Consider the following 27,290-nt stretch of genomic DNA (forward strand, 5'->3'; position numbering starts at 1 on the left):
CGCTCCTCTCTCATGACAGCCAGGTGGTGGAAGCGGAAGGGAGTCGTAGGTAGTCCTCTGACCTGCTGGAGGGGGCTCCGCATGGGGCTCTGTGTCTGCAGGAGCTCCAGAGAGTCTGTGGCATGTCATTTTCTGCAGCACAAAGTCCACGGAGGACCTGTGGAGACAGAACTGCTTCCGGGTGTCGTGGGGGTGCCCTGTGAGCAGGTGAGAGCACTGCAGGCAGAGCCTATCATGGCAAAGCCGCTGCCCCCCAACAGCTCCCGGCAGTACTCGGGGTGAAAGCAGGAGTCGTCCAAGTGAAATGGCAAAGCCAGTTTCTTCACCAAATTCTAGGTCAGCTTTTACCTTGTGTACATGGTGGGTATTTTTTTCTTTTGATAATCAAACTGGCATGCTATATCCCTTACTTGTTCTGTGAAGAGCCGTGGCTGACCTCAGGCAGTCCTCTTGTTGGCAAAGTTAACAGATAACATAGATTCCAGCTTGAAGGTAGACAGGATACGCTCAGGCATGAGTGTGTTGTAAGCACCGTGAGGGCTGTCACTTCCCCAGCATACTTTCTGCAGGACGAGGAACATTAGTGGTGACTACGTACTAATTCATCCTTCTGCCCATATAACAAGACTCACTGCACAATTTTCTCCCTGTTTGTGAGGGAGAAAATTCCTCCCAGGTGGGTGCCGGGAGTAACCTGACAACTCTAGGATGAGGCCTTACAACGGAACAAGTAGTTGATCAGACATGTGTTGGGAGTTACAATAACAGTCCTTTTTTTTTCTTTTTTTTTCTTTTCTTTTCTTTTCTTTTCTTTTCTTTTCTTTTCCAACTGGTTTGGAGTACATTTTCTGGCCCCTTGGAAAGCCTTTCCTATTCCTCTTTTCCTAGGCTGCATGTTTAGGTGTTCAAGACAGGTAGGTGAGCTGTTGATCCCCATCCCCTGTCAGCCTCCTCCGCTGCCTCCAGCATTCAGTCCATTTTCTTTTTAACTTTATTTTTAACTTGGTACAACCCTTAAAAGGCTGATTTCAGCCAGTTCTTTTCCATCTTGGTTTTTTTTAACGCAGCCCTTCATTAGAGTCCTTTGAATTTGTATCTGGCCATCCATTTCTCTAATAGCATGGTACCCGAATATGCCGTATTCTGGGTTTTTTTTTACAAGTTATCTTCAACACCTATTTATTGAGCACTTACTAAGTGCAAAAGTACTCGAGCCAGTTAAAAGCCAACTCTGTGAAGTCTTAAACAACATTACTGGAAATGTTTCTCACCTTCTGGAAGACATTTAAGACAGTCATTGTCACTAATCACTCATGTACATCATTTACCCACACTCTTTGTCTTTCCACATGTGTGTCTTTCTGGCAGCAGCCAGGGAGGCATGGTGGAGACCACATCTGTGCACATAGTGCACGGAGCTCAGTGTGATCTGAGCTTTCTGCCTACTCACCACTCAGTGACTCAGGACGGCTGTTAAGCTCTCTGGATTTTGGGTTTTCATCTAAAGGGGGGATTTAGTGACATGCCCCATATTGCAGCCCCCAAGTATGGATGAGCCTCTGGGTGTTCGTTGTAGTCCCTCTGCCTCCATTTATTTCTCTGACCTCTGCTTACCTCCTCTGAGAGACTACTATGATTGATCGCTGGGTTTCCCTTCTCACTTTTGGTGAAGAATAAGAGAAAAGTTAGAAACAGTGGTCAGTGAGTGAGAAATCCATTTTGAGAGAAGACAATTAATTGGAATGTGGATATTTTACCTTTCCTAGATGATACTAACTGAAAAATTATAAGTATGAGTAATATAAGAACCAACCATTAGGCTATTTGAGGTTACCGAACTGTGAAATTGTGAGCATGTTTCCTGAAATGCAGTCTTTAAAGAGGAAAGCAGTATGATCTTGTCGATACTGACCAGCACCTGAAAACTCCTCTTTGGTTTCCAGATCCTGAGTTTTTACTGTTTCCTCTGACTTACTCGCTAAATTCATTATTGGAGAAAAACCAGTCATGCGAGTATCTTTGAGTATTTTGAGTTTCTCTACATTGCTAATGTCCTTCTTCATCTGTTTTAGCATCTCCCTGTGTCCTTCCCAGTGTTCTTTACTTCTTGTATCACATACTATTTTTCTTTGTTTCCCATTTCCTTATTTGTTTCCATTATTTAGACTTTAAATGACCCATTTCCTCTGATTTCGAGGAAATATCACTGCTAATTCAGTCTCCATCTTCTGACTTATACACTTTCCTTTGGGTTACCCTGAATATCCTGTTTCAGACCATAGTATACATCATGATGCTACATCAGTGGAAGACAGCAAACCCATTACCCGGACAGTCGACGTCCTCAGCCCTCAGTGTGCATCAGCGTCAGATGGGAAACGCACCAGTGCTCCACTCCCGGAAACCCTTGGGAGCTGGGAATGTGGCCCGAGGAGCATGTTTTTAAAAACCTGCTTCATGATTCTACTTCATAGTCATGTTTAGAACCCCTGCTACCAATGGCAAAACAGTGTAATTCCCATATTGAAGACTATATTGTTGTGTATATCCTGCTTCATAATTATTTGGTTTAATCAGGCTGATCCTATATAGGTTTTAGAAAATTGACATTAACATTATTTAAAGTTACGTAGTCTCATTAATTGCTACTTTTTATCTCAAAATAGTATTTCCTTTTAAGTCTCCTCATTGCTTTTTCATACCTAATATTTTTAGGTTGGTTCTTTTTGGAAGTTAATTATTGCTCAGGATGACTTTAATTGAAGAAACCACAGCTTATGTTCTTTTTTCTGTTGATTTTCAGAATGCTTCCTAATTCTGCGTACTCTCAGCTTTGTTAACTAATTCATTTCACAGTTTTCCATTCATTCATCTGCTTTGAGTATATTTCTAGCATTCGTGAGTTACTTAGTAGTTTCAGGGAGATAATTTGTATGCTTCACGGACTAAAATGCCTCTTATGCAGCCTCCATTCTTAAGTATTCTCTTGCTCTTTAGAGAATGAGTTATTATTCGGAATGTGTTTTTCTGAGTGCTAGTACTGTGCCAGTAGCCTCACAGTACAAAGTTCTGGAGCCCGCTCGGCCACTAGCGTGGCTCTAGCTCATATTAAAGAGCTGGGATGATGGGGCGCCTGGGTGGCTAAGCATCCGCCTTCAGCTCAGGTCATGATCCCAGGGTCCTGGTATCCAGTCCCTCTTTGGTCTCCTTGCTCAGCGGGAAGCCTGCTTCTCCCTCTCCTCTGCCTAATGCTCCCCCTACTTGTGCACTCTCTCTCATTCTCCTTCTCTCTCTCTGTCAAATAAACAAAATCTTTGTAAAAAATAGAGAGCTAGGATGAAAATGGTCGTGATGGAACCTGGAGCAGAGTGCCTGATTAGTTCTTAGGAGGTGATGTCAGAGGTGCAGAAGAGCCTCAGCTTAAGGAAAACCTTAATTGTTCACCTGATAAGTTTTGATTTAAGTTTGGGTTTTGGGGTTCTTGTCTTGTAGGGAAAATATTTGAATAAAAAGGTGTGAGGAAAGCTATTGTGGCCATAAGAGATGGCCGTGGCTAGTGTACAGTCACAAAACTGGAAACCAGCAGAGCAGTGAGGCTGATGGAGTGGTCAAGATATAAAATAATCGCTATAAAAATCAGGCGAGTCGAGAGAGCAATGCAGGGGAAGGGCTGATGAGGGGTTCGCAAACAGGCTGTGAGTGTGCAGGATGAGAATGCCTCTGTCCCTTCTTCCCATTGCCGAGTGAGGGAAGACGGGACCCCCAGAGGCCTGTGACCCAGTGTCTTGCCACACAGGGTGGCACCGGGCCGGGGAGGGGAGACCTTGGCCTCACTATTGAGAGAGCGGAAGGCCTGTAGATCAAATGGGTGTGCGCTTGCATCTCAGATATTTTCACTTATCAGAGGCTACCCAAGAGTCACGTGCTAGGCTGGGGTCCAAGCCCAGAGGTGGCCTCCTCGGGGGAGTCAGCTCCTCATAGCCCAGTGTGACATGTGCCGGAGGGTTCAACAGGTGACACCACATCCAGGTTGGGGCTGTGAGGGAGACCCCTTGTGAGGGCCAGAAGCACTGCCCATGCTTTCTGTCTGGATGGCTGCTACTTAGCAGGGTCTCGGCAGTCTGGGCAGCCTTCCCAGACTTGTCCAGTGCAGCCCGAGGTAAGGCACACATTTTATCAGCTGGCTCCGGGTTGCTTCTAGGCCGCAGTCTCTGGTGTCTCCTACTCTTTTCTAAACACGTGAATACTGATTCGTTAGGCACGAGATGGATTTCGTGTCCCAGAACTTGCAAAGCCCCATTGGGTAGAAGGGGGGAAGGTCACACAGTACCCACCCGCCTGTCTACCCCTCAACAAAGAACCCCAGAAGTGATGATCAGTCTAGGTATAGGGCAGCCATACTGAAATGATTAGGAGAAAGGGACCTTCTTGTCTAGACCCAGCGTGGACGATAATTCCTGCAACAGCTGGAGTAAGAAGGCGTCTGCCTCAGGCATTAGGATCATGGAAGATTCTGGCAGTTTTGCCTGGCCCGGGCAAGCAGCTCATCTGGCAGAACATTGCTGTGGTTTTCAGCACATTTATGGAAAGTGTGGTACTAGTCACCAAGAACAATCTGGCCTTCCTCCCGTTTGCTGTGCTACTTGTTACCATCTTTTGGGGTCCAGAGGCTGGAGCTGCAATACCTAATAACTAGAACACATGGCCGGGGCCCGGATGGTATGGATGCCCAGCGCATCCCCAGCATAGCCAAACACTGGGAATGAATAGGGGCCAGGGGAGATGTGTGTGCAGCAGAAATTGGACAGATCTGCAGCATTAAGCATCTGCCTTTGGCTCAGGTCATGATCCCAGGATCCTGGGATTGAGCCCCACATGGGGCTCCCTGCTCAGCGGGGAGTCTGCTTGTCTCCCTGTGCTGCTCCCCCTGCTTATACTCTCTCTGTCAAATAAATAAATAAAATCTTAAAAGAAAGGAAAAAAATGAACAGACTTGCCCTTTCTTTTTTTTAAGATTTTATTTATTGAGGAATGCTTGGGTGGCTCAATCAGTTGGGTGTCTGCTTTTGGCTCGGATCATGATCCCAGTGTCCTGGGATTGAGTCCCCACATCAGGCTCCTTGCTTAGCGGGGGTCTGCTTCTCCCTCTGCCTGCCTTTCCCCAACCACCCCTGACCCCCACCACTTATGCTCTGTCCCTCTTTCTCTTACTGACAAATTTTTTTAAATGTTTAAACACACACACACACACACACACACACACACACACACACAGATGTATTTGAGACAGAGCAAGCACAAGCTGGGGGAGGGGCAAAGGGAGAGGCAGAAGCAGAGTCCATCACGGGGCTCAGTCTCACAACCCTGAGAATGTCACCTGAGCTGAAACCAAGAGTCAGACGCTTAACTGATGAACCACCCAGGCGCCCCCAGACTTACTCTTAATGATACCGATTCTTATATTTCAATTTGATTATATTAAATGTATGTGATGAAGAGGCTCCATGCCTTCAGTGGCTAATTTACATTTCTAAATTAGGGTTTGTCCTAATACAGTGTACAAAAATAAGCACCCCCAAGCACAGTATTCAGGGGCCTCAGTGGTGATATAAACTGAGCTCGCACTCTGTCTCTGAGTCCCAAATCCAGAGCTGCAGGTGGTCATCAGGCACATCCTCCAGCAGTAGGGGACCTGTCCTGTGGGGGAGGGACCTGCCGGGGAGAGTCTAGGTAGGCTGCGAGTCCCAGGAGGACAATTGTTGACAGATTCAAAAGACCGTTTTCACTCCCCTAACCCTCCTGCAGGCTGACAAGTGAGGACTAGATGTTCCCGCTAAGTGACAGTGGGACAGGAAAGATGTGGCCGTGGCCCCAGATGTGATCTGCAGGGGAGGAAGAGTTCCTCCACTGTGGAGGTCGGCTGGGGTGTCCTTAAACACAGGTTTCCTGGGGAGGATTGTGGTGTCGGGGTTGCTCTTTGAAACAAAAAGGGGTGTAATTGGCTTGAAAGTGAGCAGGAAGCTCTGAAGACAGATTTGTGGGGGGGTGGAATTGGGGAGCAACGTGCTGTGGAGAACAAAGGAGTAGATCGCACAGAGAAAGCAGAGCCCAGTTTTAAGGGCTTTGGAACACAGACACACAATACCTCACTCTCCCCAGCTGGAGAATCTTCCTTCAGCTCCGGCAATCTTGGGGCCCTTTGCTGTGGTAGATGCCCTCCGTTGGGGTGAGGACAACAGTGTCCAAGCACTTTGAGGGAACATTTGGATAGAGCCCCTGCTGGGCATCGGAAGTTCCTCCTGGAAGAATTGGACTCATGAATACCAAAGATCTCTGAATATGGAGTTTGATGGTGCGCATTTCCATCGAATTCCCCACTGGGCAGTTGCTTGTTGGTTTATGTGCGGCCTCTTGAAGCAAATTGTTGGTTTTATTTTTAAGCCCAGGTCTAAAACGTGGCTGTGAATAAGTTCTTTCTTGACTGAGGCAAAAAAGAATGACTTTGATACTGAGCAGTGGAGAGAAAACTTACAGCCAGTTCTGCTATAATGCGAGTGTGCTTTCCCAAAAATCACCACACCATGTGAAATCATGCCCTAAAAACCACCGGGCTCAGGTGGGAAATGGATAGGAGCCCAACACTCACAAACTGTGTCATTAGCATATTTAAAAATAGGAAGGACCCTAATGAAAGTGGTACTGCGGTTTGACCTATTAAATGGTTAAGAAAAACATAAATACTACGATAAAGGTGGCACTTTATCATGTAAGAGACATGCAGTTCGCTGGTGGGAGCGGGTGTGGGAAGGGTTACTGTGAGGCAGCGGAAGGGGCATCTTGAAAGCACACAGAAAGCTAGGGGGCTGGTGGAAGTGTGTTCTGTGTGTTCCTGCCCAGCTAGAGTCACCTGAGTTGTGCTTGTGCATTCAACGGGCTCCACAAAAAATCAGGCATAAACAGAAGGTGAAATTTGCAGTATGCTCACTGTTGTTCCTAATATATCAGTTGTGTTGGAGCAAAACTTTTTAGCAGCCTGACCATACGTTACTGTCTTTTACGAGACCGCTCAGACCTGTATGGCCTTAGAGTCAGAGATCCTACAGACAGGGACCTGAATTTGAAGGAATTGGAGCAAAGAGACTTTAATAATTATGTATAAGGTGTTTATTCATTTAATGTGTTATGGAAAAAAGGGGATACAGATGTTTAAAGCCTCCCTTTTACTTCCACGTTCATTGGGAATGTTTCCGTTAATGAATTCAGTGTGCAGATTATATAATCTGAATAAAGTGGTAGGCATTTTTATGGTTACATAGGGTTAGGGTTAGTAAGTGTAGGGGACAGTGTTTTGAAACGTTAAACTGTAAAGGAGGGTTAAACTCTGTAAACACTGTAGTGTTTCCTCTGAAACTGTAGACTAAAGAAAGTAACAGCTGGTTTAGAACTTTACTTGTGACTCAGACCCATACTGTAGCCTTAGCATATCACATTTACCAACTTTTGATTAAACAGCTCTAAACTATAATATGCTTAGAGAAATACTAATAAATCTTTACCTATTTAAAAATAATATCCCAGAAATATTTGTTTGGATTTTGGTTGCTATAGTCTGTTTTTAAGTAGTTCCCATCCTAATGTCAGTAGTGTATTGTGGAAATTTACAAAATACCAAGAATCTAAAAATCACCCATATCTCTATTACGAAGGAAGAACCATTACTAACATTCTTGTGTATTTGCATGTAAAGATTGTTGATTACACTTACATATACCTTTAGGTAGCATTCATTTTCATTTCTGTGCTGTATACTTTTGGGAATAACGAAGTAAAAGAACACAAGCTTGAGAAATCTGCAGGTACAGCCCCGCTTTCAGATGTCCCCCAATGTATTAAATTAGATTTATGTTAAAAGCTTGGCATATGTAGCCTGTAATGTAAATGGTAGCTTCCAGAACACCCTTACGGAACTGGATCTTAACAGTCTTCACGAACATCCCAGTGCTGTGTTGGGGGAGGGATGTGTTTCTCCTTGGTCATTGAACCATTTCCTAACTATTAAAGTTAGCGCTCTTTACAGTTTCTCTATTTTAAAAATAATTTGAATAGCTTTTATATGTAAAAACATGCCCTCATCTAATTTCTTTTTCTTCTGTTAGAATTCTAAAAGTGGAATTAAAAGTTCAGAGGTGGATCGACACACCTTATAAAAATGCTCTGTAAAAGTATATCCATTTACTGGTGCTCTCCACCAGTCCTGATCTAACTGCCATATTTAAAAAGGTCTCCTAGGGTGCCTGGGTGGCTCAGTCAGTTGAGCATCTGTCTTCAGCTCAGTTCATGATCCCAGGGTCCTGGGATTGAGTCCCACATTGGACTCCCTGCTCCACGAGGAGCTTCTCTCTCCCCTCCCTCTGCCCCCCCACCCCGCTCCTGTTCATGCTCTCTCCTGTGCACGCGCTCTCTATCTCGAATAAATAAAATCTTTAAAAAAAAAAAGTTTTCCTAATCTGTAGGTAGAAAAGATGGTCTCATTTTTTATTTGTGAGATCAGTTTTTTGTGTTTTGGTGTTTTTTATTCCCTCAAATGAATTTTTCTGTGCTCATCTGTTCTGTGTGTCTGTGTTTTATTTTGAGTAAAGACATAAATCGACAGGTTAAGAAAATTAACTGCCTGGTTTTTCATCACCACTTACTGAATGATCCATACCGACTTCTCTTTCTCTTTCGTGCCGTAAGATTGTCATCACAGGAACTAGACGTAGGTTAATTCTAATTGGTCGTCTTCTGCACTAAAGCCATGCCCTGAATAGCTCTAAATATATACAATTAGCAAGGTGCGCATCACTCACGGTTCTCTTCAGAGATGTCTTAGCTTGTCTTCCAGCCAAATCTTAGCTACCGAGGTTGCAGCTGGAAGTCTGTTAAAATTAAACTCAAGAAAAGATAGATTGCTTTACAATATTTGGTGTTAATAAAATGGGCATGTGGTTAAAGTAAAATTGGCATGTGGTTTTGTTTTGTGTCATCAGTGTCCAGCCCTGACATCAGAGTTAAATTCTCTTCATGAAATGAATTTGGTAGATTTCCTCCTTTCCTCCGAGCTTTGAAGCCATTTTCCTCTGTACTCCATGGCTCCTGCCATGCCCAGCACCAAAGCACTTTCCAGCGCTGTTCTTTCTTTTATCTTTACTCAGTTATTCCTTCTCCTTGTTTCTGTTGCATCCGAGATCAGTCTTGAGAATTCATATTTTTCCAGAGAGTTGTCCATTTCTTGAGGACACTATATTTACGTAGTGCACACAGAGTGGTTTTTACTCATTCTGGTTAGGTGGGTGTGGTTTGTGAGGAGGCCAGTTGTCGCCTCCTACTCTCATTTATTAAATGTAACCTGCGGTCTGTGTGGGTTTACTTTTACCTGTGTGTTTACCACTTCTGGTGCTCCACATTCTTCCGTGTGTGTCCAAGCTTCTGCCTGCTCTCAGTTTTGCTTTGAAAAACTTCCTTTACCATTTCTTGTAGTGCAGGTCTCCTGGCTACCAATTTTCTCCACTTTTGCCTGGAAAAGTTTTTATTTCTCTTTCGTTTCTGAAGGACAGAATATGCTACATGTGTGCTATATGCTTATTTCTTACTTCCTGCACTTGGTTCTATTTGAAAGAGAAAGCGCATGAGCGGTGGGGAGAGGCAGGGGGTGAAGGAGAAGCAGACTCCCTGCTGAGCAAGGATTCTAACGTGGGACTCCATCCCAGGACCCCGAGACCATGACCTGAGCCAGGCAGATGCTTATTCCACTGATCACGCAGGCGCCCCTATTTCCTGCACTTGAAGATGCTGTGCCTTTTCCACTGTCTGCTCCGCTTTCACAGATAAACTTGCGGTGGTTGTTATGTTACTCTGCCTGTTAGGTCTTTTTCTCTCTTTCTCTACTTTGAAGATTTTCTCTTTATCATTAGCTTTTACACGTTATGATGTACCTTACGTTTGTTTTCCTTGTGCTTATCCTGATGGATATTAAGCTTCTTGGGTCTGTAAGCTTCTGGTTTTCATCAGATAGGGAAAACTTTTAGCCATTATTTTTGCACATTTTTTTTACACACATGCGCACCCTGTTTCTTGGCCTCAGATTTTACATATGCTGGATTGTTTGCTGTCATCCTTCAGGGCACCTGGGTTCCACTCTGGTTTTTCTTTTTTCTCTGTGCTTCATTCTGGATGGAATCTGGCGGTGGGTCTCAAGGTGGCGTCTCACATACTAATGAAATTCCTGTGTTCATGTTGTCTTTTAAATTCTTGAGCACACTTGAGCTGATTTATCACTGAGGTGAATTTATAACAGTTTAGGAGATGTCCTTTTCTGTTACTCACTCACCCCTCAGTTGTAGATCCCTTTCTATTAAATTCATTTGATCTCGAGCATAGGTCCGATTTTTCTGCTTGTTTTTATGTCTAATTTTTTGGCTCCTAAATGTTGGGACATTTATATTTTGGTCCTGGTTTTTATGCTTTTGAAACTGTTAGTTTTGGGAGTGCCTGGGTGGCTCAGTCGTTAAGCATCTGCTTTCAACTCAGGTCATAATCTTGGGGTCCTGGAATTGAGCCCCACATCGGGCTCCTGCTCAGCGGCATGTCTCCTCCTCCTTCTCCCACTCCTCCTGCTTGTGTGCCCGCTCTTTCTCTCTGTCAAATAAATAAATAAAATCTTTTAAAATAAAACCAAATGGTTTTGTTCTGACAGCCAGTTCTTACTTGCAAATCAGTTTGATCCTTTCAAGGCTTATTTTTAAGTGTTGTTAGTGTAGTTCCAGAGTATCCTTTGTTCTGGAGCTGGATGAGTTCTACTAATAGTATGTGCCTGTTCCGGGGTCTCAACCCAGCGCCCCGGCTGTTCAGTGAAGTCTCTCCCACCCTGGCTGGTGCCGGCTCCCAGCCCCGTGTGCACTCTGGCAATTATATGGTTTATAGGTAATTTTTTCCTCGAAAGTTGTTGTCTGCCAAATCTTGTGGCGTTTCGCCTCGTGCATACTCAGATTGGTGTTCAGGAAAGACTCAAGGGGATCTCCTAGGCAGTTCTGGAGCTTTCTGTGTGGCTCCCTCCTTTTCAGTACCCCACCCCACTAATTAGAGCCTCCTGGGCTCTTCCTGATTTTAGGACTTTTGCTAGGCTGCTCTCAGTGTCCCTTGCCTGCACCTACAGTGTGGAAATGGCCTCCAGGCAGAAAGCCTGGGACATTGTTGGGCTCACCGTGCTCCGTCCCCTTCATGCTGGAAACAGGCCTCTGCCCTGCCTGTTGTCCAGTGTCTGAAACAGTTATTGGGTGGGGTTTTTTGTTGTTGCTGTTGTTTTGTTTGGGGGGGGGGGTGTTTTTTGTTTGTTTTTTCAGTTTTCTACTTCTTTCAGGCAAGTAAGGAAATGGCTGCTGTTTCTTACGTTTGGAAGCAGGAGGCACATTTCGTTTTTAGAGACATGATTTTTGAAGCAGTGAATTCTAACAGATTAACAAACACATGTTTGCAGGGATTCTTTTGAGCGCAAACATGTTAAAAGAATACCATTTAGGGGTGCCTGGGCGGCTCAGTTGTTAAGTGTCTGCCTTTAGCTCAGGTCATGATCCCAGCGTCCTGGGATCGGGCCCCACATCTGGCTTCTTGCTCAGCAGGAGGCCTGCTTCTCCCTCTCCCTGCTTGTGCTCCCTCTCTTGCTGTGTTTTTCTCTCTGACAAATAAATAAATAAAATCTTAAAAAAAAAAAAAAAAAGAATACCATTTATTAGGAGAGGCACTGAAATGGGTTTGTTCCCTGCTGGAACAAATAAATCCTAGGAAGGCAGTTAGTGGTCTCTGAACCCAGGTCCTGAAGGAGCCGTCCGCTGCTCACTGAGAACATTTGCTCCCTCTTTGTCATCAGAGCTGTTGGTCTAGGGAGTCACAGTAAATTTTCCCACAGTTTTCCTTGTGGAGGATATTTTTTTCGAAATCTCCATGTTTACCTTTTAGGTTGGTCATTAGCAGTTGATTCTGCCCTAGAGCGTACTGCTTACTGTCCCCAGATTGGCACCAGGTGATCAGCCGTGTGACGCTGGGCAGGCCACTTAGCTTCTCATCCCTGCATGGAGGGAGCTGGGCTGATGAGACCTGAAGGGCCCTTCCCTTCATTTCTTCAGTGAATATTGAGTGTTCCAACCTCTGAGGGTACATTAGCAAATGAGACAGACAGGGACCCTGCTGTCACAGAGCTCAGTGGAGTACGGCAACAACATCGACACCAGGAATAAAACATCAGCTGAGGAAGACATTCCTTTGGTGAGGAGGGCTGTGAGGAGAACAGACGGGGTGACATGAGTGGTGCCGGGAGGAGCCCACATCAGAGGGACGCTCCACAGAGGCTCATCTGCGGCTGTCCAGGTGAGCAGGAGGAACCAGCCATTGGAGGCTCTAGGGAAGGACATTCTAGGCAGAGGGAGGAGCAAGTACAAAGGCGTTGAGGTGAGCACAAACCCGGAATGACTGAACGACTGCCATGGGTGGGTTGTCATGAGTGAGGGGCTAAGGGACACAAATGACAACCGGGGGAGGCGGATGGCTGTCAGGACCCAGCTAATGCTGGCAGTCTGATCTGGAGACTCAGTCCTGCTGTGAACACTTCTCTACCCACAAAGGGCACAGTAAGATGTCACACGGCCTCAGAGGGAGATAACTGAGGGTCGCAGGAGTCCTGCTGGGGTGGGTGTGGTAGTTGAGGCCCTGGCAAGATCGCAGGGCCTGAAATCAGCAGGGACTATAATGGCACCAGTGAGTCAAGGCAGTTTGAACAGGGAGATGAAAGCCAAGTCCAATAATCTTGGTCAGCATGAGCCAGCACCAGTCCATTTCCACATTTGCAGAACCACGGATAGCTCCGAAGAACCTGTTGCCTCAAAGAAAAGAATGCACTTTTTGTGAAGCATATGAAGGCAACGTGGACCCCATAGCTTGGAAATCCCGCTTCTGTGGAAAGAAGACACCAAGAAATCTGCCTCTAGAGTTAAGGAATGTGTGCCTTTTAAACAGAGAAAGAAAAGAGACTGAGAAAAGCAGGAGCAGTTGAGGGGGCAAGGGGCCAGTCCAAAATCAGCAGGCTTTGTCCTGGCGGAATGCAGCCCCCCAGCCCTTCCCCTGCATTGCTGGGTCCTTCTCACTGTGTTCTGATTAATGTGTGTGTCCATTAATTCAGTTCGGGGTTAGTAACTCTTCAAGATCCCGGACACTCTCACCTGTTGTTCCGAGCACGCTGGCCTGTGTCATGTCCAAGAACCCCTCCTCCTGGGCACACCGCAGCCTCCAGCCCGTCCCCACTCATTTTGCTTTTGTCACATCACCCTTCACCTGTGAGTCAGGCAGCCTCCACCTTGCGCCTCTGCCCGGGACTGCTCCCCTGTGGGCTCTGTTCAGGCAGGGAAGTCATGGTTGTCTGCAGTCCAGGCCTCCAGTCCACATCTTCTCACCTGGCCATTGTAGCTCTGCGCTCCTTAAAACAGCATGATAACGGATTCGTGACTTGAATATGTATGCTTTCTTATTTAACAACTTTTATCTGTCTTTCATTGTATCCTGCAGTCTGGCTTTTTTACCCTTACCCTTAGCACTGCAGTGACACTGCTTGCCCGAGTTTATTAATGGCTTCTAACCTCCCCTCCCACTGCCCCTTCTCATTTCTCCTCCACCTCACTGGGGCATATGCTACTACGACACGTCCTTATGGCCACAGCAGCTTCCCCTTCCTTTGAGGGGAGCCTCTCGCTGCCTTCCTGCTTCCCCACTGCCTCCTGGTCCTGCACGTGGCTCAGCAGCAGGCTCGCTCCTCATGCTTCCTGTTTGGAGCTCCTGCTTCTCGATTCAACCATCACTTCTGGGCGCCAGCCCCCAAGGACCCATCTCCACCCGACTTCTCCAGCCCCCACTCTGATCTCTGGAGCGGAGCATCTACACCTAAGTAATATCTGTGGATAAAATGAAGCTTCTGTCCTCCTCCCCTGGCTACATGAGACTCCGCTGTGGTGCCCCATCTCCTGCGCACCCAGGCTTAATGGTTTCAGGGTCATCTGTGAGCCATTTCCCTGTTTACTCAAGAAGTTATCTGGTCCTGTTGCCTCTAGCTACAGTGGAGTGTGTCGAGGATGGTGGACAGAGAGAACACAGATCGGGAAGGTTCTGATGGAGGAGAGGTTGAAAGTTAAAAAGGATCCTTGCTAGCCTCCTCAGAAAGATTTAGGACACCCTGTGTTCCTGGTAACAGCAGCTTATCAAATGCTCTTTCAATTGGAAATACTTGCCAGCATTGGAATGAGGGCAGCCAAGGTAATGTTAGCATGTCCTGCAGTATGGATCGGTAAAGTGGATTTTAGAACATCCGTTCAGCAGACTGGTACACAGCCTTAGAAAAGAACAAGGAAACTGACCCACTAAAACAAGTTCTAAGATACTGTCAAATAATAAAAGCAAGATAGGACAAAATACTATGTCAGTGAACTACCACTTGTGTTTTTTGAAGGGGGTTGGAAATCTTTTTATTCTTGCTTGCTTGTGTATACATCAATATGGAAGGATACTAGGAAACCAGACACGGGTTTTTCTAGCTAACTGGAGCGTGGGGGTCTTGGGCAGATGGAGAGCAGGGTTGGTGGGAGGCCTCTTACATAGATCTTCTTGCATTTGTAGATTCTTGAACCATATATATGCACATATTATATAGCCTCTTCAAAATTTTAAAAAATTGATTTTTTTTTTTTAAAAACCTCTGAAGTATTTCTACCAATTGAAAGTCCTGTTGTTTTACCAAGGAAATATTTGACTTCTCCCGATGTCCATTCCTGAGTCTTTTCTGGTGGCCTTGGCTTATCTTCTTTCATTGTAGAGGAAATATTTCTGACCTGGTCATTCCTGTTCTCCCCTCCAAGAACCTCTGCTAATGTTGTTAGTAAGTTTGATCCAGTTTTCTTCCATTTCTTTCCCTTTCTTCTCCTATCCGAAGGCTCTATATACTGATCACCAGGTGAGATAATATTCAGACAGTTCGTATGAATAGGACTGTAATTATTTATTAATACTTGAATTCTTACTCTGACGTAACCTGATAATTCTAGGAGAGCATTAAATGAATCTCTTGCCTTTAGTTTAAGAAATACTAAGTTCAGGAGACCATATGTTTCAGACACAGCGTCCACTTTGATGCTGAGGAACTGACATAGGAGGGAAAATAAGCAGAACACTGTATGAGGCAGGAAAGAGAATTGTTTTGAAATTGTACTTAGAAGCCTGTTTGAAAATGTGGAGCTGGGACGGGTGGGCAGAGAGCCGTCACATCCCAGGGCATCAGAAGAAAGAACTCCTGAAAGGCTGAGTGCCCCCACACGGAGTGGAGGTGGAGGCTCTGCCGTGGTGGCCACAGCCTCACCACCCACGGACCAGCAGAAGCAGGTGGTCACATATCTGGACACATCAGTCCTGCATTCAGAAAAAGAAATGTCAGCTGAAGGGCAGATAGCTTTGGCTCAAATAATATTTTCTTGAACCAATTTCCTTTTTTCCTTCAACTTCTCAAGCTTGGAACAGGGACTCTTCATGAGACCCATTCTTTTTTAATCCCATTCTTGAGAGGTCTCAAGTTTCATAGCTTCTTTTCAGCAAGTACTTTTTTTCTTTATTTTTTAGGCAAGATAAGCAAGAGGGTGATTTGCTTGTCAGACTTTGAAGGAAAGCAAATGCCTTTAAAAGCAAACTTTTTAGGGGTACCTGGCTGGCTCAGTCGTTAAGCATCTGCCTTCGGCTCAGGTCGTACTGGAGTCCTAGGATCGAGCCCTGCTCGTTGGGCTGCCTGCTCTGCAGAAAGCCTGCTTCTCCCTCTCCCTCTGCCTCTACCCCCAACTTGTGCATGCTCTCTCTCTCTCGTGCTATCTCTATATCTCTCTCAAATGAATAAATAAAATCTTTTAAAAATACAAAGTAGAAGTAGACTTTTTAACAGCTTTGCTTTTACTACATTAAGTAGTGGGTTCATAATGGGCGCTTTTACCCAATTCAGAGACGACAGCAGGGAGGGACTTCGTAGCTGGACATCACAGACCACTGTGATTTCAAACTCTTGGCAGGTTCGTCCCCGTTTATGGATGCGTTAACAGCCAACGGAACAACCAGCATACAGACATCTGTTACAGGAGTGACAGCCGGGAAAAGGAAGTTTATTGACGACAGAAGAGACCAGCCTTTTGACAAGCGGTTGCGTTTCAGTGTGAGGCAAACAGAAAGTGCCTACAGATACAGAGATATTGTCGTCAGGAAGCAGGATGGCTTCACCCACATCTTGTTGTCAACAAAGTCATCAGAGAATAACTCACTAAACCCAGAGGTGAGAGACGCTCCTCGGGCTGACTTGTGCTTCGTGTTTCTCCACGCCCCTGTATCTGGGGCCTGCTTTGCCGTCTCGGTGCTCGTTGTGCCCTTTGTAACTCGCCTTCTGGACCATTGCACAGCCCCCCACTGGACGATAGGAAGCAGGGGTGAGGCGGGGCGGTCTTGCTCCGGACCCCATTGCGCCTGCGTGCAGCCCCTGCGAGTGCCGCTGGGCCGCGCGCGCGTGGGGGTTCGCCCCCTTGCTGCAGAGTGGGGCTGTGCTGTGCAGGGGGCATGTGGGCACGGGCTTCTGTTTGGTTTTGTTCAGACAAGGTTAAAACAGCCGGGGTCCCAGGCCCTTCGGAGGGTGTCACCATCGATGCTCGTGGAACGTGGTTCCCACTCCAGGGACTTGGGCTCGTGCACTTTGCCGGGAGTACCTGGCAAAGCTGGCTTTCAGGGGTCCCGGGAGATGGGTTCAGAAACACAAAACCGTCTAAGATGGGAATTATTGGAACTCCTGCTGTGCCTTCTTAAAATTCTACATTCTGGTAGTTGTTTTCCACTTGTGAGCAGCTTCATTTCCAGACAAGAAATGTGTATGTCTGGCCAGGGTCTCATGACAGACCGTTTCAGGGCTGGTCCCCGGGACATCTTTAAACTGCAAGTCCCTTCATTGGTTATTTATAAATGTCTCCTGGAGCTCATTTTCCGTGCTCTTGTGCCCTTCTAAAATGCCTCCGTGCTAATGTGCTTATATGCACCAAACTTCCGGGGTTTCTGTCCCAAGTGTAGTAGGCTGGTATTGAAGAGGGAAAAAAAAAAAAAAAGTAGGGAATCCTAGTTTCTTTCAACTGGTTGAATGTGCCACCTGCTGTCCAAACTGTAGAAATGCCAAGTGGATATCCTGTGTAAAGTGCCTCATCTGCTGAGAGTCCCAACGACTAGAATACTAGGTAACTCAGATTTGAGTGTCTTTCTAGTTATACTCTCCACATAATTAGTCCTGTAACTTACCCCGTCCCACATTCCCAGTCTCTGCTTACAGAAAAGAAGTTTGTGAATTATTTTAAACTGTGATAGATCTAGGGAAACAGTATCAGGTTTAGACTGTACTTTCTCTGGGTCCAGAAGGTCCAGGAACAAATGCTTTTCGGATTCCATATCAGAAATCCTCTTTGCCACTGTATCTTCTGGTGACTTCCAGGTCATGAAAGAAGTCCAGAGTGCCCTCAGCACAGCTGCCGCCGACGATAGCAAACTCGTGCTGCTCAGCGCGGTGGGCAGCGTCTTCTGTTGCGGTCTCGACTTTATTTATTTTATCCGGCGTTTAACAGATGACAGGAAAAGAGAAAGCACTAAAATGGCGGAAGCTATCAGGTATGCCCAAACGGTGTTTTTTAACGGTTGGTTTGAGTGTCTTGCTCAGAGCATCCCCATCCCGGTGGAACAGGCTCCAGCAAGCCTTGTGAGTAAAATGCATGCCTCCTCCACTGAGAGACACTAGTATCAAAATTAATTAAATCATCTGTCTTTTCTGTGGGTCTGGCATAAATTACTACTTGCCTTGAGCAAATAACTGATTTCAAGGCTGGCTCAAACCCAGTGAGTGCTCAGGGAATGTTCTAATCATTAGCGTGTACAATAGCATATAGCCAGAGTTTCCATTATTTGTACTATGAGCGCGCCCTGTCTTCAGCTCTTAAATAAAGATGCATTCTTTTTCACATAATAACTTATCATTTGCTTCACTCTGAAAGAAATTGGCTAGGCTTTATGACAAGCTGATTCCATAATAGCACATGAAAGTTTGTTTTAGTTCAAGTCATACACATTCTTGTTCAAGTTCATCCCAAGTTCCAGCTGCCCATAAAACTCGATCATGTGGAGTGAAAAGTAAGAGTTCCCTTTCTCTCACGTTCTCCCCTCCCCCAGGGACCCACCGTTCATTTATGTCTTCCCAGCCTTTTTCTAAACACTGTCAAATATGCATTCCATACATATTAGAGCTAATATAGACTTTTAGTTCTGTTAAATAAATGGAATTATACTGTGTGTTCTCTTGCAACTTGCCCTTTCCATTTAACAATGTGACTTTAGAGATTTCCATTTTTTCTGTGAGAAAAGGGGAACCTGAAAAAAGGGGAATTTCCACTGCTGTATTATAACATTGCAAAAAGCTTCCCTAGAATCACCTAACTCTGCTGTAAGCATACCCAGGTACATATTCTCTTTCCATAATCCTCACTTCTCATGCTAATCACTGTTAAGTATAATTTAAAAATATCTAATTGTTCAGAAATTGATTTTATTTGAAGTGAATGAAACCCAGTCACCAACCGGAAGACCATTGCACTACCCTTCCCACCTCCTGAAAATGACATATCCCTGAGTGACCCCTAAGAACCCTTTGTGTGTGTGTTTGCCTCGGTGAGGTACAGAAGGACGGGAACTTAGATGCACAGCTGTGCAAAGTAAACTTGATCGGATCTTCTCCAAATCCCCACATACCTGGGAAGTTGAAGTTGAACTTCATTGGATGGTTATTGGGCTCTGCATGGCTGAGACCCTATGCCCTGACCTTGGGGACACAGGGCTTCCTGGTCCCCCAGACCATCCTTAAAGGTGGATGGTCCCCAACTAGTGGAAGCTGTGCCTTGGTGGGCGCAGAGTGGGGCAGGGCTTCTCTCTGATATATTTCCCATGGTGATTCGGATGAGTTGCTGCCCTAATCAGCCCGTCAGAGGAGTACTGGAACCCCATACCTTGGAGTTTCAGGCCATTGCCTTGGCCTTTTTTAACATTTTTAACAGTTTTTAAAATGAATATGTTTTATCACTGTTTACAGACATATGCACGCATATCGGGTTCTTTTGTCTTTTTAAACATTACCACTTTTTAGGTTATATGATCATTGGTTTTTTTGTTTTTTGTTTTGTTTTGTTTTTGTTTTTGTTTTGTTTTTTTCAAAAATAGCTTGAAATTTTACAATCTGTTTTAATTAAATATCATCTCTGGTCACCTAAATAATCTCAAGCTTGTAGTTTACTGGATAAGACCATCTTATTACTCCATTTCAAATTAAAGTGCTTGATCAATACACACAATCACTTGACAGTCAGTACTTCTAAGACAATGTGTAGATATTCCTGATTGTTAACCCATCCCATCCTTTCGGGATGAAATTCGTAGGTTTAATTTTCACTTTTTAAATACAAACTGTTGTGCCTCAGGCGGTGACTTTGTAGGTTTTCCATAAGCTCATATGACTTTACACACAGCACTGTTGATTTGGGCAAGCTCTGCTGTAAGAATCAGATTCTTCTGCCAGTGCCTTCTGCATTCTGGCTCCTTTCTCCCCGGAGATGCTCCCCTAAGCTCCACTCCTAAATTTCTGTGGCTCAACCCTAGGCCAGCCTACTCCTCCCAAGTTGAATTACCCTTGGCAGTGGCTGAGGCTTGCATTGTTGGTGTTAGAAACCACAGAGGAAAGATGGATGGAGAGACTGCATTTGTGGAACCTTTAGGTGACTTTGGGTGTTTATTTCGGTTAGCTACCCACTCCTGTTACTTGTCCAGACCCTCCCTCTCCCCTGTCACTCTCCTCGCCCCCTACAAAACAGCTTTTCTACAAAAAAAGCCAAATCCTGCTTTCGGGAAACCCACTTGTTCTACTTTAAATGAATATATTTTTTATCAGTGTGAATTTTTCTTCGTGTACTCTGGCAAGATATGAAAATAATAAGTTATACCAGATTCACTTAACCTTTGCTCTTGCTCATTTGCATTTAAATTAATTTTTATATGTGTAAGATCTGCTTTACACATAAAGCTGTCTGTTCGTTATTTCTTTGTGTCTTCTCTTGACTTTCTTAAAACTTGGGGGCAAAGAACGTCACTATAGCACGTTTCCCCTATCAAAAGTGGGAAATAGGAAGATGAGGTTTGAGTCTGATTATCAGGTGTCTGCTACAGCTAATTCCATTACCAGGACTGCTGGTCATAACCAGTTTGCAGATTTGTTGTAAGAAAAACATTCAGCTCATTAGGGATAAAAACAAAAAGACTTGTAAATCCATTTATAACATTAAGCTTTTGAGGTCTGTGAGAGCCAGTCGCTGCCCTGCCGCTTAGTGTCTGAAGGCCTGGGAGCCTCCCGGCCTCAGGAGGCAGGCATCTTCTTCCCCGCGGAGTGAGAGGAGCAGAGATGAGGGAAACAGCGAAGCTGAGGAGCACCTGACCTCTCCCCATTCAGTCCTGGCCAGACATGCAGAGTGAGGGGAGAACTCCCTGAAAACTGGCCGTGAACTAGCCATTGAAATTGCAGACCCTCTGGCCTCGTTTTCCTCCAGACAGTTCCTACTATTGTTCTTAGGTGATTTTCTTTTTTGGTGATGTCCATGAAGTAATGAACATTCTTCAGAAGAGTGGTTAGAAGTTTGCTTTTGTTTAATTAGAAATCTTTTTAAACTCATTTTATGACAAATAAGCCTCTCCCCTTCCCTGCCATACCCACCACAGCCTTTATTATAGCTCCGTTCACACACAGTTCCCAGAGAGCTAAAATTTAAATTCAGTGTGTTGCACCCATGCGCTTTGATTTGAAGTTCTAAAATAGACTTGCTTTCCTCCCCTAAAAGCCACGGACTGACCCTCCTTGAAGGCCAGGCTCCTGAGCAGCGTCCCAGGGCCCAAAGGCAGCCCCCACCTCCCTGTCTCTGGTCACAGCGTGACCAAGCCTTTGTGGCTCTGCAAAGTTTCTACTAAACAAAAAAAGCATTTCTATGAAGTTTGTTGTTGTTTTTAAAAAAAAGAAATTTTTCTATAGGCCAGGCTCCTAGCTGACATCTCAGAGCTTACGTAGCTGAATGTTTGGCTGTGTCCTCTGAAAGGGGAAGATGATCTTTGTGAGCAAGCCAGTGAATCCCTACCCCTCCCAGAAGCGGCCACTGGTTTCAGGTGAAGCTATTATTCTAAGCAAAAATAAAATTAACTTGTGATGCAGGTGAGGAGTCAGCTTCAAACAATTCTCCGGGCTTTGATTTTGCAGTATCTACTTTCAAAACATTTTTTTTTCTTTTATATAAACCTATAACGTGCGAAGGAACACTTCCCTTGTGGAGTGACTGATTCCTTTGACCGTTTCTCTATAAAGTCACTCTTACTGCAAGATTTGCTCATTTCTTTCATATGGTTCTGCCATCCCAGTCATGGATTCCAGATGCTGTTAGCACTAGCCTGGTTCCTCCCGGGCCCCTCTTCCCATGAGGCAGATGAAAGCACGTGACTCCAGGGCACCCGGGGACAGATTTTGAAAACATCTGCTCTGCCTCATGGAGACCTTTTCAAGAATCATCAGTAACTGAGCATAGAAAATGTATTTCCATCATGTCATTGACCCCCCCAAATCCTCAAAAGGTGGCACAAGTGAAGCAGCTTAGTGTAAATTGTCTACATTATTTCAAGAACCTATTTAAAAGGTGCTCTGGCTCCCTTTGTATCATTAAAACGCAGTATGATGTTTCTAACAACGCCTCAGGCTCTCATTTAGAAAGTCCTTGTGCAACTCATTCATTTGAAGGAGTCAGTTCTTACTCAATGCAAAGATCCCAGGAACCTTGGGGGACCTTGGGGGCCGCGCTGAGGTCTGCACAGGCTGCAGGGCTCCTTGGAGAATCCTCCGAGGAGCTCAGCCTGCAGGCTCCCCAGTTCTGCCATGTATCCTCTCTTCTGTTCTTTGCACATGCACGCACACACGCCCCAGGCCTCCCTAACCTGCCCCCTGCAAAAAATATATGATCCCTCGTGTCCCTGTCTGGGGAGATGGGGAGACCACTTAAGATGTTAAGCCAGGATTTCCAGAGATCATCTAAAGAGATTTGCTGTGGCTTTGAAATTGCTGAGTTGTAGCGAGCAACCAGATTGTTCCTTCTGGAACTAAAGATGGGGTTCCAGTTTAGAATTCTGGGATTCTGAGCTAGAACTCCGATGGCCTTCAAGGAATTATCTTCTGGGTTTTTTTGGTGCGTGCTTGTCTTTTTCCTCACCATGTTAAATCCAACAAGCAGCCATCTCCGAACACAAAATTAGACTCCAGTGGTAGGAGAAGATGCGCATTCCCAGGATGCTGTGGCGCTAACCTACCCTGAATTGAAAAGCAGCTACTTTCCCGATCTGATCCTAAAACATACCCAGAAATCGCGCTGGCTCGGTTTGGAAATCCACACCCTCTGTGAAGGCTGCCCCGCCCCGGTCTTGCTCTCCTTTGCAGTCCTGCTGTAATCATCATCCACAGCGCACAGTGGGATAAGCATGCGCTGTCTCTGGGGCTTGCTGTGCTTCCTTGGATCTCCAGTCTTAAACCAGCCTGGAAGTTTCTTGTTTCTCTACCCCCAAGTCTTTCCATCTAACTCTGGACAAACTCAGGAAATCTCTGGTGTTCCCAAGTTGTCTGAAATCACATACCAAGTCCAGACCCCGACCCCATGGGTCATAACTCCAGCCTCCTAGTCTTTGCTCAACACCAGGCAGTCTTGGTAGGCCCTGTGCCAGGTTTTCTTTGCGAAAGCTTCTAGATTAGTCATCGGAAGCCCACAGTGCTTTTCGGGCTTCTTATGTCTTAAAGGGAAGAAAAGTTGTGGAGAAAAAATGTATTAGTCCTAGAGCCCAAGACCAGCTGCAGATCCAGGAGCATCCTCTGACTGGACTTGACCCGTAGTCTTCACACAGGTCCTGTAGCCGCTGTCGCGTAGCATCCCGGATATCGTCGGGACTTTACAGCATACAGTAAATAAGACCATGGCTCGCTTCTAGGAGAAGGCCTTCAAGGAATCTCAGCTTACACTGATATTTATAGAGCTTACCTCTTGGTATGGTGTATCTATAATAGTAGATTTTTCTGTTGCTCAAATATACAGTGTTTTGAGTAATTTCCCATTTATTTTTTTATTTTAGAAACTTCGTGAATACTTTCATTCAGTTTAAGAAGCCTATAATTGTAGCAGTAAATGGCCCAGCCATTGGACTAGGAGCCTCCATATTGCCTCTTTGTGATGTGGTTTGGGCCAATGAAAAGGCTTGGTTTCAAACACCCTATACTACCTTCGGACAGAGTCCAGATGGCTGTTCCACCGTTATGTTTCCCAAGATTATGGGAGGAGCATCTGTGAGTACCTCTATTGTTTTTTTTAATTACTCTAGAAAACTTCCTGAAGAAATGCAGTTTGGTCATTGTCATTTTGTGGGGACCTTCCTTTCAGATGCTCTTGTAGTTCAGTTCTCTTCACTAACTTGTATTCTCAAGTCATGAAATCATAAGAGGTTTTCATATTTTGGTTCATAGAACATTTATTGACACTGGGTTGCATCATTTCCTAGAGAAGGACCTTACTCAGCAAGCAGTCTCTCTGTGTGTAATTGACACTGATATCCATTATTAGTAAATACCCAGTTTGTAACTCAAACAACAGAGTGTGCCATCAAAAGGTCGTTGACCTAATAACCTAAGAGCAGCACTCTTAAGAGAAAGCAATGAAGGAGCTAATTTGGTCAGGATAAGAGAACTCTTCCCATCTCACTGTGGAGCTTTTTTTTTTTTTTTTTTAACTGTTTAATCCATCCATAGTAAGAGTGTGTGTGTGCAGCTTTTGATTTTTTTCAAGCAGTTACACAGATTGCATTTCTTACTCCATGAAGTAGGTGGTGTCTGGGGTTAGGGTCTTCACAAGAGTTTGTCATGGTGGAGAAATAGTCAGTAATCCTCACCTGTTGGCAGGATGGCAGCGGGAGGGGGCCTGGACAGGAAGACAGGCTCACCAAAGCTCGGGCCACCGGGGGGGCTCTGGAGCATGTATGGCCTGTCACCGTTGTCCCATAGTGGACTGAAATGGCTGCTTCCTCTGTGTCCCTCAACGCCAAGTGTGGGCTGCCCAGGAGGAGTGCTGTGACCATGGATGGGGCGCCCTCTATGCAACAGAGGGCGATCCCCGAAGGAGCTGAAGACTGGCTGCTGACAGCACTCCCAGCAGCTGGGACAGCAAGACCTCCCTTGGACAGACCTCAGCGGCACACCCCCATGTCCACCACAGTCCACCCCTTGGCCCCTCGTACCCACCTCTTCATACACATTGAGGGGAGCTGTGCTTCCCAGGGAAAGATGTAGAAGAGAAGGATTAGGCACTGGTAATCATTACAGGCAAGAACTGCCTAGATCTTAAAGTTAGCAGGTAGAAGTATGAAGAGAAAATGGATATTTACATCCTCGCATTATTTATGGTGGGAAAAATAGTAACTTTACAGTAGAGAAGCCTGGCAGGCATCACCTTACTGAGTGGTCAGAGTCCCCAGAAACGGGCCCCGTTGTTGGCCCCTGACCTGCTGCAGCGAGAGCCACGTGGCGTCGCTCCACACGAGTCCTGCCCTGTGGGCATCACCTCCGTCTGGTGCGGATGGAGCACCAGACAAGCCCGGGCTGTGGCATGGTCTGCAGACACTGTGCAGGGCCCTGCCCAAGTGCCATGGGTCTGAGAACTCACTGGAAGACCTAGGCGCTGCCCCACACTGGAAGGGACGGGGGCTGACAGTGCCGTGCAGAAGCAGGGCTCTCTGACTCACTTCAGGATCAGAGGAAGGACTGTCTTAGGAAAATCCGCAAACTTTGCAGGCAATCTTGGTTGACTCCTAGTACTGTGTTGATGGTAGTTTTCCGGTTTGGGTCTTGTAAGGTGTCCTAGAAGATGCTAACGTTAGAGAGAGCAGATCCTCCTTGGCGGGCGACTCACCTTTCGGGGGCTGGGCTCCTCACACTAGTAAGTCCTGGGTCTGGGTCTGTGCTCTCTGCCTTCTTGCTACCCAGGAGCCCCTCTGCCCGCGTCAGCGCAAATAGCAGTTACTGAGCCCTCATCCCTGAGGGGTTTTGCACTTGAACCACCACCAGGGCCATGGGCTCGGGGCACCCCTCACAGGCTGGTCTCTACCAGCCAGCCAGGGAGTGATCTTGCTCCCAAAGCCGTCTCATCACCTCTTTCTCTCCCATTCCCACCCCTGACAAAGTTAGTTTCTCTAGAAGCAGAGGCTGAGAGGGATTTGGGCACCCAGGACACAGAGTCCGCCTCTGTGGCGGGGCAGGGAGGAGGCAGGAGTGGCGGAGGGCAAGGGTGAGCTGTGGTAACGCCCTGGCACGACTCCCCCTGAGCCCACAGGGAGCCCTGGGGCATACGTGGGCCCCGCTGCGTTCAGAGCCTGCTCTGTGGGATGCGGCTGCACCGAGGAGCTGTCCGAGAAGGCCCCTGCGAGCGGCGCTCCTGGCCGTGGGGCAACAAGCGTTCCTGGGCCGAGGTGTCCGGGTGTCCACCCCGGCGTGCTGCTCCGTGTGTCACAGATGAAGAGGTGGGGCCCCGTCTGGGTCCTGGGTCTTGTGTGCACCACGCCACACCATAGTAGCAGGTACTGCTACCTGGTTCTGGTGGTAGAGTCTTTACCAGGAAAATTACTTCAAGTTCACTCTGAGTTTTCACCGTGAAACAGATTGCTCCCTGACAGCCACTCCCCCCTCCGGCAGTGAAGACTCCTTGCCGTCAGTGAAAGCCTTCTCTGTGCAGCCTGAGTCCTTCCTCTAGAGGGGGCTGAAGTGACCGGTCCAAGGAGAGGTCGGATGTTGACACGGATATCCGGGAGGAGCAGACTGGGGCAAATGGACATTCAAGCCCATCTGGGGCAAAGACGTCCTGAAATGGGAGTCCTTGGGCCAGAAGCTGCCCCTGAGCCCATCGCGCTCAGAACACTGAAGAGTGGGAAGCCATGACGAGGCGAACGGCTGCTCGTCCGGCGGGCGCGTTTTCCCTCCCTGGGCAGCTCTTGAAAACACGTCAGTTCCTGCTTATTCTTCTCCCCCGGGGTGCTGGGTCCCGCCTCCCCCTCCCTGCAGGCCCACGCTGCAGCACGGAGACCGGCTGTCACCATGGAGGCGGGCTGGGTGCCCGGCCGGGAAACCCTGCCCTGAAGCAAGAGCAGAGAGGTTAAAGTTGACTCAGAAAGTGCAGAGCGCTGGACTAAAACCTGTCTGCGGAAAGCAAGTGAATGCTGCTGGGGAGGCATGCCGTGACAGCGTTCACTGGAAGTGACGCTCCAGGTGCCAAGTCCCCTTGGGGAGCTTCTGGTGTGCATGAGTTTCCGTTGGGGCAGCCTGAAGCAGGGCTACCTCAGGTTTGGGAGTTGAAAGCCTGACCTGAGGGAGCAAGTGGCAGAGCTGCTGCCTCCATGAGGTTCAGAGCTCCCCAACCCGGGGCGCCTGCATGATTCAGAGCGTCAGCGTCTGCCTTGGGCCTCAGGTCATAATGCCAGGATCCTGGAATTGAGTCCCCCGTTGGGCTTCTTCCTCAGCAGGGAGCCTGCTTCCCCCTCCCTCTGCTTGTGTGTGCGCTCTCTCCCCAGACCCTCCCACCCAAGCCGCTCAGGTTTCCTCACCACACCTCTTAATGTGCTCTTTTGGGCTGAAAGAAAACTTCTTTTCTCTGGCATTTCTCACTCGTCTATAACTTTAAAAATGGTTGACCATCTTGGAACAAAATGGCAGCCTGTAAATTTCCAATGACCATATCTTTGCAAATCTGTTTCTTGGGTACAAGTTAGAAACCTCTCATGTTAAAACTACTGGAAATAGGGGCGCCTGGGTAGCTCCATCACTAAGCATCTGCTTTCGTCTCAGGTCATGATCCCAGGGTCCCGGGATCGAGCTCTGCATCAGGCTCCCTGCTCGGCAGGAAGCCTGCTTCTCTCTCTCCCACTCCCCCGGCTTGTGTTCCTCCTCTCTCTGTCAAATAAGTAAAATCTTTTAAAAAAACTACTGGAAATGGAGCAGATGAGAACATGCTCATTCAAACCAAGTGTGTTCAGTTTGACTAATCTTACGGTATTACTGCTGTCAG

At 46.5% G+C, this 27,290-nt stretch overlaps 1 protein-coding gene across 4 annotated transcripts in view; it reads left to right on the forward strand.

Moving 5' to 3' along the window:
* Positions 1-27,290, forward strand: part of CDYL (chromodomain Y like) — a 246,519-nt gene that overhangs the window by 214,449 nt on the left and 4,780 nt on the right. For all 4 annotated transcript variants that reach the window (XM_032341001.1, XM_032341004.1, XM_032341003.1 and 1 more), the window contains 3 exons: positions 16,125-16,381; positions 17,573-17,745; positions 23,320-23,530. In XM_032341001.1, the coding sequence (XP_032196892.1) occupies positions 16,125-16,381; positions 17,573-17,745; positions 23,320-23,530 (641 nt within the window). The remainder of the gene's footprint in view (positions 1-16,124; positions 16,382-17,572; positions 17,746-23,319; positions 23,531-27,290) is intronic.

The sequence above is a fragment of the Mustela erminea genome, chromosome 4, assembly GCF_009829155.1.
Source record: "Mustela erminea isolate mMusErm1 chromosome 4, mMusErm1.Pri, whole genome shotgun sequence".
Taxonomy (NCBI): Eukaryota; Metazoa; Chordata; class Mammalia; order Carnivora; family Mustelidae; genus Mustela; species Mustela erminea.